The 16,884-nt window shown below is 41.0% G+C and overlaps 1 protein-coding gene across 1 annotated transcript in view; it reads right to left on the bottom strand.

Annotated features, from left to right (window-relative positions):
* Positions 1 to 745: 745 nt before the first annotated feature.
* Positions 746 to 16,884, bottom strand: part of DDX17 (DEAD-box helicase 17) — a 17,135-nt gene continuing 996 nt past the window's right edge. Inside the window, exons 2-13 of the mRNA XM_081819001.1 lie at positions 16,686 to 16,880; positions 11,704 to 11,854; positions 10,713 to 10,812; positions 9,588 to 9,721; positions 9,219 to 9,284; positions 7,347 to 7,488; positions 6,813 to 6,973; positions 6,553 to 6,725; positions 6,095 to 6,205; positions 5,780 to 5,841; positions 3,656 to 3,715; positions 746 to 1,009 (exon numbers count right to left, since the gene is read on the bottom strand). Coding sequence (XP_081675127.1) covers positions 963 to 1,009; positions 3,656 to 3,715; positions 5,780 to 5,841; positions 6,095 to 6,205; positions 6,553 to 6,725; positions 6,813 to 6,973; positions 7,347 to 7,488; positions 9,219 to 9,284; positions 9,588 to 9,721; positions 10,713 to 10,812; positions 11,704 to 11,854; positions 16,686 to 16,880 — 1,402 coding nt within the window. The 3' untranslated portion in view covers positions 746 to 962. The remainder of the gene's footprint in view (positions 1,010 to 3,655; positions 3,716 to 5,779; positions 5,842 to 6,094; positions 6,206 to 6,552; positions 6,726 to 6,812; positions 6,974 to 7,346; positions 7,489 to 9,218; positions 9,285 to 9,587; positions 9,722 to 10,712; positions 10,813 to 11,703; positions 11,855 to 16,685; positions 16,881 to 16,884) is intronic.

Raw genomic sequence — 16,884 nt, forward strand, 5'->3', positions numbered from 1 at the left:
TCTCGAATTCCAGTTCCTTTTCAAAACTGGAAATGTAGAAGGTAAGTGGTACCACTGATAAGGTACAAGGTCAAATTACTTCTACTCTGTTGGGAGAAGCCTGGCAAAATCTACCAGTAATATAACAAACTTACCTTTAAACCAGTCACAGAGCAAAATGAAAAAAGAAACTTCATATACTTTATTACTACATTTTCAAGGAAACTTAACTGAAATACTTAGATTAAAAAATGTTTGCTCTCATACTTAAAAAAACTCATCAGAGCCAAAGTTAAGTACACACCTATTTTCCTTTGCAGAATCATCCAAATTATCTTTCCCCTTTCAATTACCGCAAGAGCACATTACACTAAAATTTCACTGTACTACCAAGCCCAGCTCTGCCAAATGAGGTTTTTTTTTTTGCTCAACTCAAGGTTATTTCAACTCAGTACTTGCTTCAATATTGAAGATTGTCTACATAACCTGGGAAATTAAATAGCCAAAGAGGGTGGGAAAAACCATGAAACCTTGAGACACAGTTTAATGTTCTATCCACTGCTGGGAATTGGGTTGAATAAACCTCCTAATGCTTAAAGTATGTAAATGTTAGTGTAATGCTTTCAGCTAAATGTATATTTTTACCTACTTAAACAAACAAATCTAATATAACAAAGAATCCTAATGTTTTGTGGAAAAAAATCTGCATTTTACAAAGAATATTCAGAAAATATCCTAGATAAAACACAGATTTTTGTGATATAAATAATTAAAAAACATTCTCTGTTTGTTACCAGACCGATGCACACTCCCTCCTCCTTTGGGAAACCGCTGCAGCCGATCCCGTCTCTTTGCCTTTTATTTTTGGCGGCCTCCTTTCGAAAACTCCGCCTTCTGACACGGGACCACTGGAGCGCGGGGAGCATGCATCAAGGGTCCGTGGCAGTGAGAAGTCCCCACACACGCTCGCTCTGTGAACTGGCTTAGATGCTTCTCTGTAGCCCCATTTGGTTGCCAAGCGCCGGAGAACCTGGGTTCGGGTAAAAATTTCAGGTCCTCCAACGCCTCCCCCAAGGATAATTGGGGTGATTGTAGAAAAAAATAATTAATAAAAAAATGTAAGTTACATCCAAAGGGTCAGACTGCATCTATTGCCCAGACTGGATTAATTTCAGGGGAAAGGGGAGATGATTAAAAAAAAAAAAAAATTCAGCTGTTATAAAGGGCCTGTGAAGAAAGGGGCATTATGTCTGTTTCTTATTACAATAAAGGCTCCTCAGTCTTTACTGACCCCTAAAGTCCTGAAATCACACCAGAAAGACGAGAAGGCAGTTATCACAGGGGGCAGCGTGAGTCTCCGGCTAGAGTCGTTGATGTAACAAAGGAAAAACAAAAATGTACAGGGCCAGGATGGATGGAAGGTGGGGGGATGGGAAATTATGCTCCATGGCCACATCTTCAGAGCTAAGATAATGCTCCTTAGTCAGTCCCATGGTGTCTGACCACAGGCGGCAGAGCAAGCTGAGAGACTGCACTGAATGCACAGAAGTGTGCTTTCCTAGCAGAAAGCACTGGGGACTGGAGTCAACAGCTCAGAAACTAAGACTTGGGAATATTTCTGGAGGGGTTCAATAGGGAACAGACACGGTGCCAGTTCTTCATACTAGAAAGATGTCCTGTGTGTATACACAGAGAGCTGGCTGAGGGCACACAGGAGCAAGCGCAGAATTTGTTTTCTCCAGTCAAGCCTGCCCTGATGTTATCTGCGCACTGCCACAATATTATCTTGCTGCCTTTAGAGAAGATGCTGTAGCAGGGTAAGAAATTGAAAAGTTAGTGTTTTGGCCAGCTGCCTAGGATAACAACTTTTTGTCTGACAAGCCCTAGGACATGGCCTGAATATCCAATCACTAATTGGGAGGGACTGAAACTAGCCAATAGGCTCATCTAGAGCTGCTTCGGGGCCAATGTAGATTTGCCTCGGCCATGTACTGAGTGATCTGCAGCTGATATCAAAGCTTCTGTTAAAAAACAAAACAAAATAAATTCAATACTTTTATTTTCACAGTGTGTAGTTTAAACAAAAAAAAGGAAAAATTAAAACTATCCCAGTGGAAAGGGAATAGTGGCTTCCTGAGGATGACTATCATAAAACTATGGGAAGTGAAGAACTTACCTGAAGGGAACATTTAAGAGGCCATCGCTCGACAGGAAGTGAAAAAAGGCCTGGTGACTCAGCTGAAAATTGCACCCCTGTCTGTGAGGTAGAAGCCTTCACTTTCCAGGATCTTGTAGGACCTTGGTCAGCATTCTGCCATTTTGGTGGGTTTTCCCCCTCCTTTTGATTTTTACAAGGCAGCAAACAAAGGGGCCCAAAACAAGCACTGATGCTGAGTAACAAGAAACAGACTCAGGTACCTTCCCTCTCCCCTCACTTGGATGAGTGGGGGTGGGATGAAGAGTCTAAATTATTCTAATGGTAGCCAATTGATTTGGTTTAGAAATGCAGGGGGGAAAAGGAACAAATATTTTTAATTGTCTAGGCAAGATGCACAAAGAAGCTACCAGCACATAGCAAGCCTGTTTAAAAACCACCATCACTGAAAGCTTTTGTGTAAACTGCTTTCAGGCCGCAGCCTCTTCTCCCAACAGGCCCGAGTTCTAACCGCACAGATCCAGACATGACCTCACAGGGCACAGACAAGTTTCAGTCATGGCTGCAGGTCACCACCTCTGAAGGAGGGAATGATGAGTGCAATGTATAGAAAGCCTTCATTCTTTTGTATTCCAGTTGAACACTTATCCTCTTTATGTTAAGTATTACAAGGGAATATGGCACTTCTCACCTTACTGGGCAAGAAATTAAATACCTGTCAATAATTTTAAAATATCTTTGTAATACAGAAAATGTCATCTTTTTCTAATATAAAGTTTTGAATTATACCTGTTTACCTCAGAATAACGGGATAAAGTACCACAAAATGGTTCTATAAATCTCAAATCATAATGGGTGGAAAGCTCCAGAAGAACACGAGCTTCAAATGAAGTTCTTAAATTGGAAAACAGCACATGGATGATAGGAACATGGGTGGGAAGAGGGGATAGCTGAGTGTCCATGATAATTTTACGCCAATAAATAAAATCGGGCAGTGCAGATTTAATTGCTGAATGATAACATATTTATAGACTTATTAAATCCCAAGGATATATTACGTTAGCATTTATGGAATTGGACTTCCACATACATATCTAGTACAGATAGACTGGTATAGGGAGAACAACAACTGCAGACTCTAGCATCTAATAGCTAGGTTTAATCAAGCTCATTCTATCCAGCCAGAATGCAGAATAAAACCAGGAAGAGGCTGAGCTGTCCGACTGAGTGTCTCCTGTCCCTCTAACTGAATAGTCATGCCTAGGCCTTGCTGCAGACCAAAGCCTGTTTGTCAGGAGCAGGAAGAGACTTTGAAAATAAAAAGAAAAAAAACAAAACAAAACAAAACAAAACAAACCAAGGTTAAAAAAAGTTGTGAGGGGGAAAAAGTCACACTTTGTATTCTTCTCTTTTAAATATCTATCTAACCACATGTATATACAACTCTAATTTGAAATGACAAACAAATCTTTAAACCAAAAGATACATATACCATTGACAGAGACACCTATCTATACAAACCTAGCCCACGGGAGGCTACATCTGTGGCAATGAGGATGGGAGCCTTTCCCGAACGGAACTCTGTAAAACAAGCATAGGAGAAGGGAATGATGAGTGCAGTGCAATGTATACAAAGCCTTCATTCTTTTGTACTCTTTCATCCTCTAAAACAGGCTTGCTGTGTGCTGGTAGCTTCTTTGTGCATCTTGCCTAGACAATTAAAAGGCCAAGTTGAAGCCAACTTGAAAGCCAAGTTATACAATCAAAGCTAAGTGATTATCTTTATAAAATGACCATACAGGGCGCCTGGGTGGCTCAGTTGGTTAAGCGACTGCCTTCGGCTCAGGTCATGATCCTGGAGTCCCTGGATCGAGTCCCGCATTGGGCTCCCTGCTCAGCAAGGAACCTGCTTCTCCCTCTGACCCTCCTCCCTCTCATGTGCGCTCTCTCTCTCTCTCGTTCTCTCTGTCTCAAATAAAAAAAAAAAAAAAAAAAGCCCATACAAACATTCCTAGCTATCTAGCCTTTTTATTTTAGCATGTTAAACTTCAAATAATGGTGTCAGAACATGCCAAACTCTTTTAAAAATTCAAGAAAAATACTTCTTTGAAAATAAAATATTATACTTTTAGCAGAGAAACAAGAGACAAAAACTACCTTTAATAATGAAATACTATTAAAACTGTGTAGCAATTTGTAACAAAATTAAAATGAGCTAGAATTTTTCCCCCTTAAATTATGACACTAAAGTTATCTTCCAAATGAAATAAAACCAAAAGTAGGGGTCAGGGGAGGAAGCAAGTTTAAAGATGTGAAATCAAAGGAGAAGTGCTACTTTCCTCTGTGAAATAACAGAAATTATGTATATTAGTCTCTGCCCCCAAGTCCTGGCCCTGAGTTCCTAAAACCCTTGTACAGAGAGATGCTAGGGGAATCTTTTATTCCTAGTCTTTGACCTTGCCTGGTTCCTGACACAGAGACCCCAAGTCCCTCAGAACTTCCTGAGTGATGGGAGTATCTTTTGTGCTGAGGCACTACTTGGTGGAATCCCGGAGAGCTTGAGGATGGGGGCTCGTCACCAGAAAGACCAAGCCATGATTGTAAGAGCTTGGAACATCTTGGGCATCTGCCTTTGGCTCAGGTCATGATCCCAGGCTCCTGGGATCGAGCCCCGCATCAGGCTCCCTGCTCCACGGGAAGCCTGCTTCTCCCTCTTCCACTCCCCCTGCTTGTGTTCCCTCTCTCACTGTGTCTCTCTCTGCCAAATACATAAAATCTTAAAAAAAACCCCCAAAAGTAGGGGCGCGCCTGGGTGGCGTAGTCCATTGAGTGTCCAACTCTTGGTTTTGGCTTGGGTCGTGATCTCAGGGTCGTGAGACTGAGCCCTGCATAGGACTCTAAGCTCAGCACAGAGTCAGCTTGAGATTCTCTCTCCCTCTCACTCCCCCTGCTCGCCTGCTCTAAAATAAATCTTAAAAAACAAAAACACCTCCAAAAGCATAGAGTTTGGCGAGCTCTCCAGGCTGATGAACATTAGATCAGAATGTTAACAAGGACAAGACCTTATTAAATACAGGAAGGGTGGTCTAAGTTATGAAAAATAGTTTAAATAGGCAGCATTATGGACCTTCAAGGACAGTAGAGATATGCTAAAAAATGACCCTAATACTCAATTACAGAGAGCATAGTTAGGCAAACTCTGACCTATGGATCAAATCTGGCAATATTTATTTTTATTATTTTACTTCAACACAGCAAGGCTCTTTCTTTACATATTGCCTATGACCATCTTTTTCTGCTACAACATCAAAGCCGAACTACTGTGACATAACCACCGTACAGTCTGCAAAGCAGAAAACATTAACTTTTTTAAAAAAAAAAAGATTTTATTTATTCATTTGAGACAGAAAGACAGACAAGAGAGCATGAGCAGGGGAGAGAGGCAGAGGGAGAAGACTCCCCGCTGACCTGGGAGCCTGATGCGGGGCTCGATCCCAGGACCCCAGGTTCACGACGTGAGCTGAAGGGAGATGCCTAACCATCTGAGCCACCCAGGCGCCCCGAAAATATTTACTTCTTGACCCTTTACAGAAAGCCTGCCCATCCCTAAAACAGAGTATGGACAATGTTTAGTTTTGAACTCACCATTAAGTACCCAATCTCTTTCTGGTTGACTCTTGTCTCCATGGATACACATAGCTGGCCAACTGTCAGAAGAAAAGTGACCAATATTTCAGAAATCTTTAAAAGAGTAAAACTAAACTTTAAAAAGAAGAGCTACCACACGGAATTGTGAAGGTTTATTAAGCTACGTGAATAGATGACTGTGTCCATCCAAGGAGCAAAGTGCATGACGGGTATTACTGAAATAGTAATACAACATTAATTATACCAATTCAGAAATTCCTACTGAACTATAAATATACAACCTGTGGCTAATTACCTCCGTGCAGTACTCACCCATCTCTGCGCATCCTTCGAGTGAGGTCATCACATCGTCTCTTTGTCTCTACAAATATTATTGTCTTATTTTCTTTCTCAGCCATTATTTCCTCCATGAGTTGGATCAACCTGAAAACAAGACCAGCAAAAACGCACGCATTCAGAGTAGACCTCCCTATACATTATGTAGAAGCTATGTCTACAATATCAACTCCCCAAAACTACAGTACTTTCTTTTCACATTTTCTATACAGCTAATAACTATTCGAGCTGGGATTTAATTCTAAGGATCCAGAATCCTTCCTTGTAACCACAATGCTCTGGAAAATGAGATAAAGAATGGATAGCTGGAAAGCTAGTAATGCTTTTAATGTTCTGGGGCCTCAAAAAATTTCAGACTTCTTCAATGCTTTAACTCTGGGAGGATTATTAGGAAAGGTTTAACAGCATTATCAAAACAATAAAATCTCTCTTACTTGTGGTCTTTTTCACTTTCCATGCAGACATCCACAATCTGGAGGATGTTGTGGTTGGCACTCAACTCCAGATTGCCCACGTTGATCTGGGTGTAATCACGAAGGAAATCCTCTGCAAGCTGTCTTACTTCTTTTGGCCAGGTTGCGCTCCACATCAATGTCTGCCTATCAGGCTACCAGGAAAAGAAAGGCTTTCTTTTAGGCTGAGGAACCATGACAGGCAATGAGCATAAAGACAGGGTATCATCAGTTTTACACACCCTGATTTGGTCCACAATTTTACGGATCTGAGGTTCGAAGCCCATATCAAGCATCCTGTCCGCCTCATCCAATACAAGGTAAGTACATCGGCGAAGATTTGTCTTTCCTGACTCCAGGAAATCTATCAGGCGCCCAGGAGTAGCTATACAGATCTCAACACCTGTAAAACAAAACCAAAGATGTAGCCAATTAAGAAGTCTCTATATACACTGTCCAAGCCTCAGCATACTAAGAAGCACCAGCTCTGGTGGTTGCATTCGATACTGCAGAGCACTAGCTAAATCTTAACATAATACTTGGAAAAGCATGACGTAAAGAGATTTATGTATAATCATCCAATCTCCACCAAGTTTAAGTCTCTGTGTTAAACATTCCTTTAATAGCAGTTAAACCATACCTGAGAATTTCTAAGCTCCTGAAATACTGATTTTTTTCCCAATAAGAACCCACTATTTCCCTCTCCAACTTCATTCATAAAAATTGGTAAAATGAGAAAAATTATTAATTCTTACGTTTTTGTTTTTTTAAATTACCTCTCTCCAAATCTCGAATCTGAGGACCTTTAGGAGCCCCTCCATAAATGCAAGTACTCTTCAATCTAGAACATTTGCCATAGTCATCAGCCACCTGCTGTACTTGCTGGGCAAGCTCTCTGGTAGGAGCCAGAACTAGACACTGAAACAAACACACATGTTTAAGACACCTATCCCAAGTTAAAAAAGAAAAAAAACAAAAAGGTTATCTAAATTCTTTTTCTATTGTCTAACCTGGTACTTTAAAATTATATGAGGGGGTGGGGAAGGCAGAGAGTTTAAGACAGTACACTGGAGTGTGGCAAAAAACAGAGTATTTAGCATGTGAACTGATGGGTCTTTTTTTTTTTTTTTAAAGATTTTATTTATCTATGAGAGAGAGAGAGCGCGCACATGAGAGGGGGAGGGTCAGAGGGAGAAGCAGACTCCCTGCCGAGCAGGGAGCCCGATGCGGGACTCGATCCAGGGACTCCAGGATCATGATCTGAGCCGAAGGCAGTCGCTCAACCAACTGAGCTACCCAGGCACCCAGGTTTACTTTTGATACACGATTCATTCATTATAGTCTGTGTGCTATTTAAGTGGATTTACAGATTGCATTACCTAGGGTTTTTTTTGTTGTTTTTTTAAAGATTTTATTTATTTATTTGAGAGAGAGAGAGAGCATGAGAGAGGGGAGGGTCAGAGGGAGAGAGAGAGAGAGCATGAGAGAGGGGAGGGTCAGAGGGTCATTGGGCTCGATCCTGGGACTCCAGGATCATGACCTGAGCCGAAGGCAGTCGCTTAACCAACTGAGCCACCCAGGCTCCCCAGCATTACCTAGTTTTAACTAAACAACTCTCACAAAATGAACAAGTAGCTTTAACCATGGATCAAATATTAAGAAAAAACCAAATGAATAAGGAAATAGCAAAGCAGACACTTTTCTGACTTCTAGTTTAAGCTTTTAGCTAGACACATTAGGCAAAAACAATGACTTATACACAATCAAAACAACACAAAATTAAAACTCTTTGAAATAGGTTATCATATACACTGTTAACAACACATCCTGGTCTGTGTACAGATCCATGAGATATTAGCTAACAATAATGAAGCTAATTCTATTAGCCATATGGAATATATTTCATACTGCAAAGTAATGTATTATTCTTTCTGTGAATATTTTGAGACACACTGTAATAATGTACCTATCTGTAAAAACACAGCAAATGCAAGCTCAATTTTTTTTAAGATTTTAAGTAATCTCTACACCCATCATGGGGTTCCAACTCACAACCCTGAGCTCAAAAGCTGCATACTCTATTGAGCCAGTCAGGCACCCCTTGATTTTTAAAAAACAGGTTAAGAATACATTAAAAATGTTTCATAACCACTACGCACATTTTATAGAAAGTAGCGTTAAAAGTGAAAATTATCAAATCAGAAAACCATACTGCCCTTTGTTAAACATTTACAAAAGTATTACTTAGCCACAAAGAATACACATCCTAAATCTGACTTACATACACATGGCAGGGACATCATTTCATACTTCCTTATTCCTCACAGCATCATCAAGCAATTCAAAACTGTATCTGAATTTACTGCAGAGTAAATGCAGTAGTATGAAATAATATGAAGGCAGTACTCATAGTGGTTAAGAGTAAGACTAGTTCAAATTCAAACTCAGCCACTTAATAGCTGTATGACTTTGGACTAGTCATTTAATAGCACTGTTACCAAAATTTTATCAGTAAGATGAGGATAACATCATTTCTACATATGGAGGGTGGGTTTGAGAATGAAATCTGAAATCACACGCAAAGCACAGTGCCTGAAACACAGTTATCTTTAAATTGTGATTATTTTTAGAATTATAGACACACTTACGATCGGGCCATCTCCCCTTTCCAGGTACGGCTGGTGGTTAATATGGACAATTGCAGGCAGCAAATACTGAGGGGGGGGGGGGAGAGAAAGAACAACAGTCTTATTCCAAAACTAAGCCATTATCCTAAATTATCACAGTTAATTGATAATGCCTAACCACAAAAGTGAAAACAGAACTCGTAACTGTTACACATTTTGTGCAATGTAAATTAGAACACAAAATACTCGCACACATTTCCCATAGCTAAGAAACCTGAAATACTACCTACACTATCTGAATTACAATTTTCTAAGAATTAAGAATTAACAGGATAATCAAAATAGCAAAGTAAGTTACCACAATGTTAACATTCCCTTGCTGGTACGTACCGCCAGTGTCTTCCCAGAGCCAGTCTGAGCGATGCCCACCATATCTCGGCCGCTGAGAGCCAAGGGAAATCCCTGGCACTGAATCGGAGTTGGTTCTGTAAAGTGCTGATCCATCAACACATCCATTACATATTCTGTTAGGGAATAGATGTCAGTGCTTTTAGGTAAAACTAAGGACACAGCCAACAGAATTCTTTTTTTTTTTTTAAGATTTTATTTATTTGAGAGAGAGCGAGCCAGCCAGAGAGAGAGCACAAGTGGAGGGGAAGGGCAGAGGGAGAAGCAGACTCCCCACTGAGCAGGGAGCCCGATGCGGGGCTCGATCCCAGGACCCTGGGATCACGACCCGAGCCGAAGGCAGACGCTTAACCGACTGAGCCACCCAGGCACCCCACAGCCAACAGAATTCTAAAACTGTTCAACTCATTGAAAGATTTACCCAGCTTCGTGTATCTCCAAGAGAAGTGCTGTTTCTTTCTTTAGTTACTGAATCTCTGACCTGCTGACTACTACCTCTCGGAGGACTGTTGCCTTAGCTATCTACCCTTCCCTTCAATACTTTAAAACCACTGCCCAAAAGTCTCTAACAGAGCATGGACATATGGTTGTTAGTCACATATTGTCTGCCAAGTTATACCCGGCTAGAACATAATTTCATTCTGTTTTCTAAAAGGTAGAGGCAAAACTAGGGGAAGATGAAAAACTCAAAGTTTTAAAACGAAGAACAGATAAGCATAAAAAATCTCTCATGCAACAATACAGCATTTACTTCCAGCCTTGAAGTTACTATTATTTTTTCTTTTTTAAGACTTTATTTATTTGACAGAGACAGCGAGAGGAAACACAAGGAGGGGGAGTGGGAGAGGGAGAAGCAGGCTCCCCACTGAGCAGAGAGCCTGATGCGGGGCTTGATCCCAGGACCCTGGGATCATGACCTGAGCCAAAGGCAGACGCTTATCGATTGAGCCACCCAGGCGCCCCTAATATTACCACCGTTGTGAAAGGTTTCTACTTGCCTCTTCAACAAAATACTGAGCCTGAATCAAAACCTTTAAATAAGCCATTACCCATGTTTACCATTCAATAAAATTTAACAATTACAATCCTGGTTTGAAGAACACTTACGTGGGAAGTTAGCATGATGGAAGGCAAATACAGGTTTAGGACAAACATCTCCCCCCCTCACTGTAATTTCCTTCTTTCGGCGTAGTTCATCAACCTCATACTATGGAAGAAAAAGTAAAAAAACGAGTAAGTTATTCTAAACATGCAAAACTTTATGTTCCAGTCAAGCTGAACAATGATCTAATCTACAATTACACTGGAAAATACGTTTAATAACAGTTCTGATAGTGCTTTCATATATATTTAACTTCAACCAATTTGTAAGGATCCTCCCAACTTCTTGAGTCAATGAAGCAAGTGATAAGAGTTCTATTTTGCCCATGAGAAAACAGATACTCAGAAATATTAAAAGTAATTTGCCCAAGGTCAGAACTAGGAAGAGGGAGAAATAGTGCAACTTGGGACCAAGTGCTCTTGCCATCATACCTTTTTTTGAATGAGTAACCATTTCATGAGTAGAGTCCAAAATCATCACAATGAGATTAAAATAAAAGAGAAGTATATTATGCCAATGTTTTATTTTTTTTGAAAGATTTTATCTATTCAACAGAGAGAGAGCACGAGAAGGGGAGAGGGGGCAGAAAGAGAGGGAGAAGCAGGCTCAGGGAGCCTGACACGAGGCTCGATCCCAGGACCCTGGGATCATGACCTAAGCTGAAGGAAGACGCTTAACCAACTGAGCCACCTAGGCGCCCCTATGCCAATGTTTTAAACTTAACTTCGTAGATGAAAGGACGTGAACCTCATATACAGTTAAAATCTCATACATGACAAATTGGGAAGCATAGCCAATAAATGAGAACCAACAATAGATTAGGTATATATTTAAACTATTTCCTCCTTTGAGTACCAGTAATCTTACAAAGAATCTAACGAAATACCACACAAGAATAAAACATCTAACAGCTGTAAAGCCTGCCTAGTATGTCAACTCGGTCATTATTGTGTATAGAAAAAAAGGTAAATAAATCAGTCAATCCCCAAAACTTACCGGAGTCAGCCTTGCCACTTCTGGATGCTCTACATAAAAATTCTTCTCAAACTTGGGGAGCTCACTCAAATCCCATTTCTTTTTACGTAAACGCTCCCCAGGATTACCAAATTTCTTCGGGGGAAGGCCACCACCACCTCTTGCACCAAATCTAGAAACATAAAAATTTTTATTTATTAGTATTTTAAAAGCAATATACCTTAGGTGGCATAAAAACAAGCAAAAGATTTTCTCTTAGGATACTACCAGCCCCCTCCAAAGAGTATTTTTTTTATTCTCATTCAAAGGTATGGAAAAATGTTTGTAAAACTTCCGTTACTATCCAGTAATTGTTACAGGTATGATTACAATAGGTGAAAAATTAAAAACTCCTATGTTTAGAAAAATATAGGGATTACAACCAGATTCTGGAATGACTGAAAAGGTGTGAATTTTTATTTTGCCTCTTAGGGATGATTTTGAACAATTTAACTTCTCTGTACCCATTTCTTATGTAGACATACTACTACCACTTATTTCAGAGACTGAGATGAAGTGCTTAAGAAAGTATCTGGCATAGTAAGCGCTCAGTACAAGTTAGCATAACTGTATTCATTCAATGTTACTGTAGTAACTGTAGTAACCGTAGTTACTGTACCAGGTACTGTTTTTGGTGGTGATGGAGACATAAACTGAAAAAAAAAACAAACAGAAGTCTCTATTCCTGTGTAATATTCAGACGTGTAGGCAAGGGAAGACATTAGTTTATGTTTAAAGGCAACAGTGTGGGGCGCCTGGGTGGCTCAGTTGGTTAAGCGACTGCCTTCGGCTCGGGTCATGATCCTGGAGTCCCAGGATCGAGTCCCGCATCGGGCTCCCTGTTCAGCGGGGAGTCTGCTTCTCCCTCTCCTGTTCCCCTCTCTTGTGCTCTCTCTCTAATAAATAAATAAAAAATCTTTAAAAAAAAAAATAAATAAATAAATAAAGGCAACAGTGTGGACAGGTAAAAAAATATACTTCAAGCCAAGCTGCTCCATACTTGGAACAGTTTGTTGAACCTTTATCTAGATTGTGTGATAAGCATTCCTATTATCTGCTAATAAGGAAAACTAGGGCCCCTCTAAGACTAGGAGGCTACTCTTCACCTTTAGTTTATGCTAATGAATAGCCGAGAACTGACTTATGACCTCTTCATCTCCACCTTTACTTTCTTTTTGTTCCCAGGGAACTATATTAACTATAAATTTACCCAAAAAATATTAGTCTTATTTAAGGTTTTACTTAAGTTCATTCTTTTTAGTAATCTCTACACCAAACGTGGGGTTCAACCTCAAGGTAAGAGTCACCTGCTCCACTGAGCTTGCCAGGCACCCCTTATTTAAGGTTTAAAAAACTCAAACAAATTTAAAGCCAACCTTTGTTTTATCTAACATTCCTAACGGACAAGTTCAATTGGAATACAAATGACCACTAAGCGAACTTGCAATTTTCTAACTTTTCCTAGAACATGAAGATGGTCTTCATTTTTTGTATTTCAACCTATTAAGTGTGGGGCATTGTTTTGTATACAAGTATACACTTACACTGTTTTCATTCCGTTTCCTTACTCCCGAATTTGAATTTAACTTCCCTTTTCCACTCTAACCCACTCGTAACATCATCTTGCAGATGGTTCCACTTTATAATTGACAGGCAGTAGCTGTGTTATTTTAAAGGGCCTCAATTTCCTGGAATTCAAAGTGATCCTAAAACTTACTCAGCTAGACATTTCTCTAAATACAAACATACAAAGACTGATGGTGGGAAATTTTCTTGGGACTACTGAGCATCTACACTCAATAGGTACAACTTGATGGATTCCATTTATACTACTTAACGGGTAAGAGAGAGATCAGGAATCAAAACAGAAGCAAAGAAATATACATATATTGAAGATACAGTATCAATGACATCTTCAACTTGCCCTCAGGCCCAAAGCTCAATACTGAATAGCAGACAATCAAAGACCACCTGGATCAACCCCCCCCCTTTACAAATGATGCAACTAACACAGATCTAAATAGGTAAGCCAAATCTTTAGATTGTCAGCTTAGTTTATAAAAATGTATGTGGTTCCTAGAAGGTGCTGTTTCAATGCTGCTCCTGCACTCCAAGGCTACCCAAACCTTAAACTAATGATCTACAAGAAAATAGAACTCTGGGGGGCGCCTGGGTGGCTCAGTCGTTAGGCGCCTGCCTTCGGCTCAGGTCATGATCCCAGGTTCCTGGGATCGAGCCCCACATCGGGCTCCCTGCTCGGCGGGAAGCCTGCTTCTCCCTCTCCCACTCCCCCTGCTTGTGTTCCCTCTCTCACTGTGTCTCTCTCTGTCAAATAAAATCTTTAAAAAAAAAAAAAAAGAGGGCGCCTGGGTGGCTCAGTTGGTTAGGCGACTGCCTTCGGCTCAGGTCATGATCCTGGAGTCCCGGGATCGAGTCCCGCATCGGGCTCCCTGCTCGGCAGGGAGTCTGCCTCTCTCTCTGACCCTCCCCCCTCTCATGCTCTCTATCTCATTCTCTCGCTCAAATAAATAAATAAAATCTTTAAAAAAAAAAAAAGAAAACACAACTCTGGAAAGTAACATTCCTTTTAAGGCTTATTCAACAGAAGAGGTTTTTCCCATCTCCCTATTGCCTTGATTATTTAACCAAGACATATCATTCTACACTACAGATATAATTTGAAACATGGGGTTCTTTAAAAATATGCTGTCTCCCACCATAATTAAAGCTTACCTCAATATTCAAGATAGCCTTTTACAGAATTTTTGAGCACATTCTTGCCATCCTTCAAAAATGCACATATCCTAATCCCTGGCATACTATACTGCTCATTAGATATTTTGATTGCTTTGCAATAAATGCAGCTCTGAAGATTCATATATTAACATGCAACATCATGCTAGCTTAAATGTACACAGCACATCACTTTTGGATTTTCCATGTACACACACAAACCTTTCATTCCCTTTTCAAAATAATAATCCATTTCAGCTCTGTAACATTAATATAGCAATTCAAATCGTAAATGAAATTTCATGGCAAATGTAGAATTAGGACACAGATCTTATGAAAAAGTGCCATTGTTTGAAAAGAAGTTTTTCAAGCTTTAAAAAAAAAAGTCATCTGATAGTCAATATGGGGTAAAGTATGGATCAATAATTCACTTTTCAAATAATTTATTTTTATTGTTAAAACATATATATGGTTAAGTTATTCAACACCCACTGCGAAGAAATAAAACATTCAGTACCCTGGTAGCTCCCTGTGCCTATTTCACGTTTACAAACCCCGTAACTATCACCTCCAATTTTGCTTTTTAGAGTCTTGTCCTATGTATCCTCATAGGTATTATCCTTTTATCATGACTTGCTTTTTCACTCCACATTTGTGAGTCATCCGTGTTGATGCGTGTTTTCTTTTCACTGCTGTATTGTATTCTACTGTATGAACACCCACACTTTACCAGAGATGAGCAGTTCCCAATACTGTCACGAACAGTGCTGGTATAAACATTTCTGTACATGAATGCTGGGGAACATGTACAAGGATTTCTCTAGGCTTTAGTGTATGGGGTATAAAGCTCAAGAGGAATTACTGGGTCATTTTCTACTAGGTAATGTCAAATTCTTTGTCTTAAGTGGTTGCACTGAAATTCACTTTTAAATACAGCTATACTGTGAAACACTAAGCAAACATTCCACTTCTAGCCCTCCAAATTTAACACTACGATCAAATATTTTCCTTCCTAACAAGGTATAAATAAAGTAATCCTTTTTATTTTGTAATTCAAGTGATAATTGAGGTGCTTGTGACTAGAAGATCTGGGACTTCTGTATCTGAACCACAAAAGACAAAAATGTTTGGAGAAAATACCATTAACAGAACACCTACTACAAAGAGACAATTTCACATAGTGTCTTAATTCCCAAGAACAATGCAAAGTAAAGGCAATTACTTATGCCCATCTTCAGTTGAGAAAACAGGCTCACAAAGGTCCAGGATCTTGCACAAAGTCACATATGTTAATAACTGGCGTTCCATTACTTTTTATCCAAAGATAAGACGTTTATTACAAAAAGTAACAGCACAAACGAACATGAATCTCTTGAGTAACTTTTTCCTTTAACTGATGTTAAGATTTCAATCTCAGTATCTGGGAAGACTTCAGGTTTAATCTTGTTAACTTTCAACCGTGGCATTATCCCATCAAAAACTTTCTAGTCAGGCCTAGAAAACTCTAATACCCCAGTCCAACTGGAGAAAAGGAATATGGGGAGGAACCCTATAGCAAAAATAAAACAAAAAACCTCTCCCTCCTCAAATATGATCATTTAGATGGCAAACAATTCCACTGCTTTACTCTTCAATGTCGTTACCTGAAATACGACTAAAGGGGATCTAAAGATATATTTAAAAAACTAGAAATCAGCCTTTTGGTCTCGTTAGTTTCCAGTTCTATTAACAGTGATCTCTGGCGACAGATAACGTAAGGGAAGCCATTTGGCGTCAAGATTTTCCCAGGCCGCATTCGAAGACCTCCTCCTCTTCTCAGCAGAACATCCGTGTTTTACAGATGAGCGCTGAGGCCTGGAGATCAAATGACTTGCCCAAATCCGCCGGGCTCGAAAGCCGGGCAGCGAGGCGAGGCCCGGCCGGGTCTGCGGCGCCTCGCGCTCCCCGCCACGACGGCGGTCCGCAAGGAGGGGCTGGGGCGTCGCCAGGCCGCCGCCCCCCAGCCGGGTCACCCGTGATCCCGGGGCGCAGGCCCACCCGCAGGCCCGCGCACCAAACCGCTATTAAGTCCCAGGACGCCTCGCCTCCCGGAATCGGGGGCGTCGCTCCCAGGCCCGCAGTCCGTTCCAGGTCTCCCGCTCGGCCGCAGGCTGCGGTCTCCTCCGGAAACCTTCCCCCCCACCCCCGGCCCACGCACACGCGAGGCCTTCCCTCTCCCCCTCCCCCCTTACCCTCCACGGTCACGATCCCGGTCCCGGTCCCCAAAGCCGCCTCCGCGCATGGTCCCAAACGGATAGAGATCTGGGAGCGGGGCACGGATGGCCGGGCTCGGGAGGGCCTGCGGCTCCGGTCTGGTGACGACCGATGGCGGCGGCGCCTCCGCTGTTGGGGCGGCGGCAGGCGCGGCGCTCTCTCGCTCCGACGCGCTGT

Source organism: Leptonychotes weddellii, chromosome 5 (genome assembly GCF_054177405.1).
Source record: "Leptonychotes weddellii isolate Sample4059 chromosome 5, ASM5417740v2, whole genome shotgun sequence".
Classification (NCBI taxonomy): Eukaryota; Metazoa; Chordata; class Mammalia; order Carnivora; family Phocidae; genus Leptonychotes; species Leptonychotes weddellii.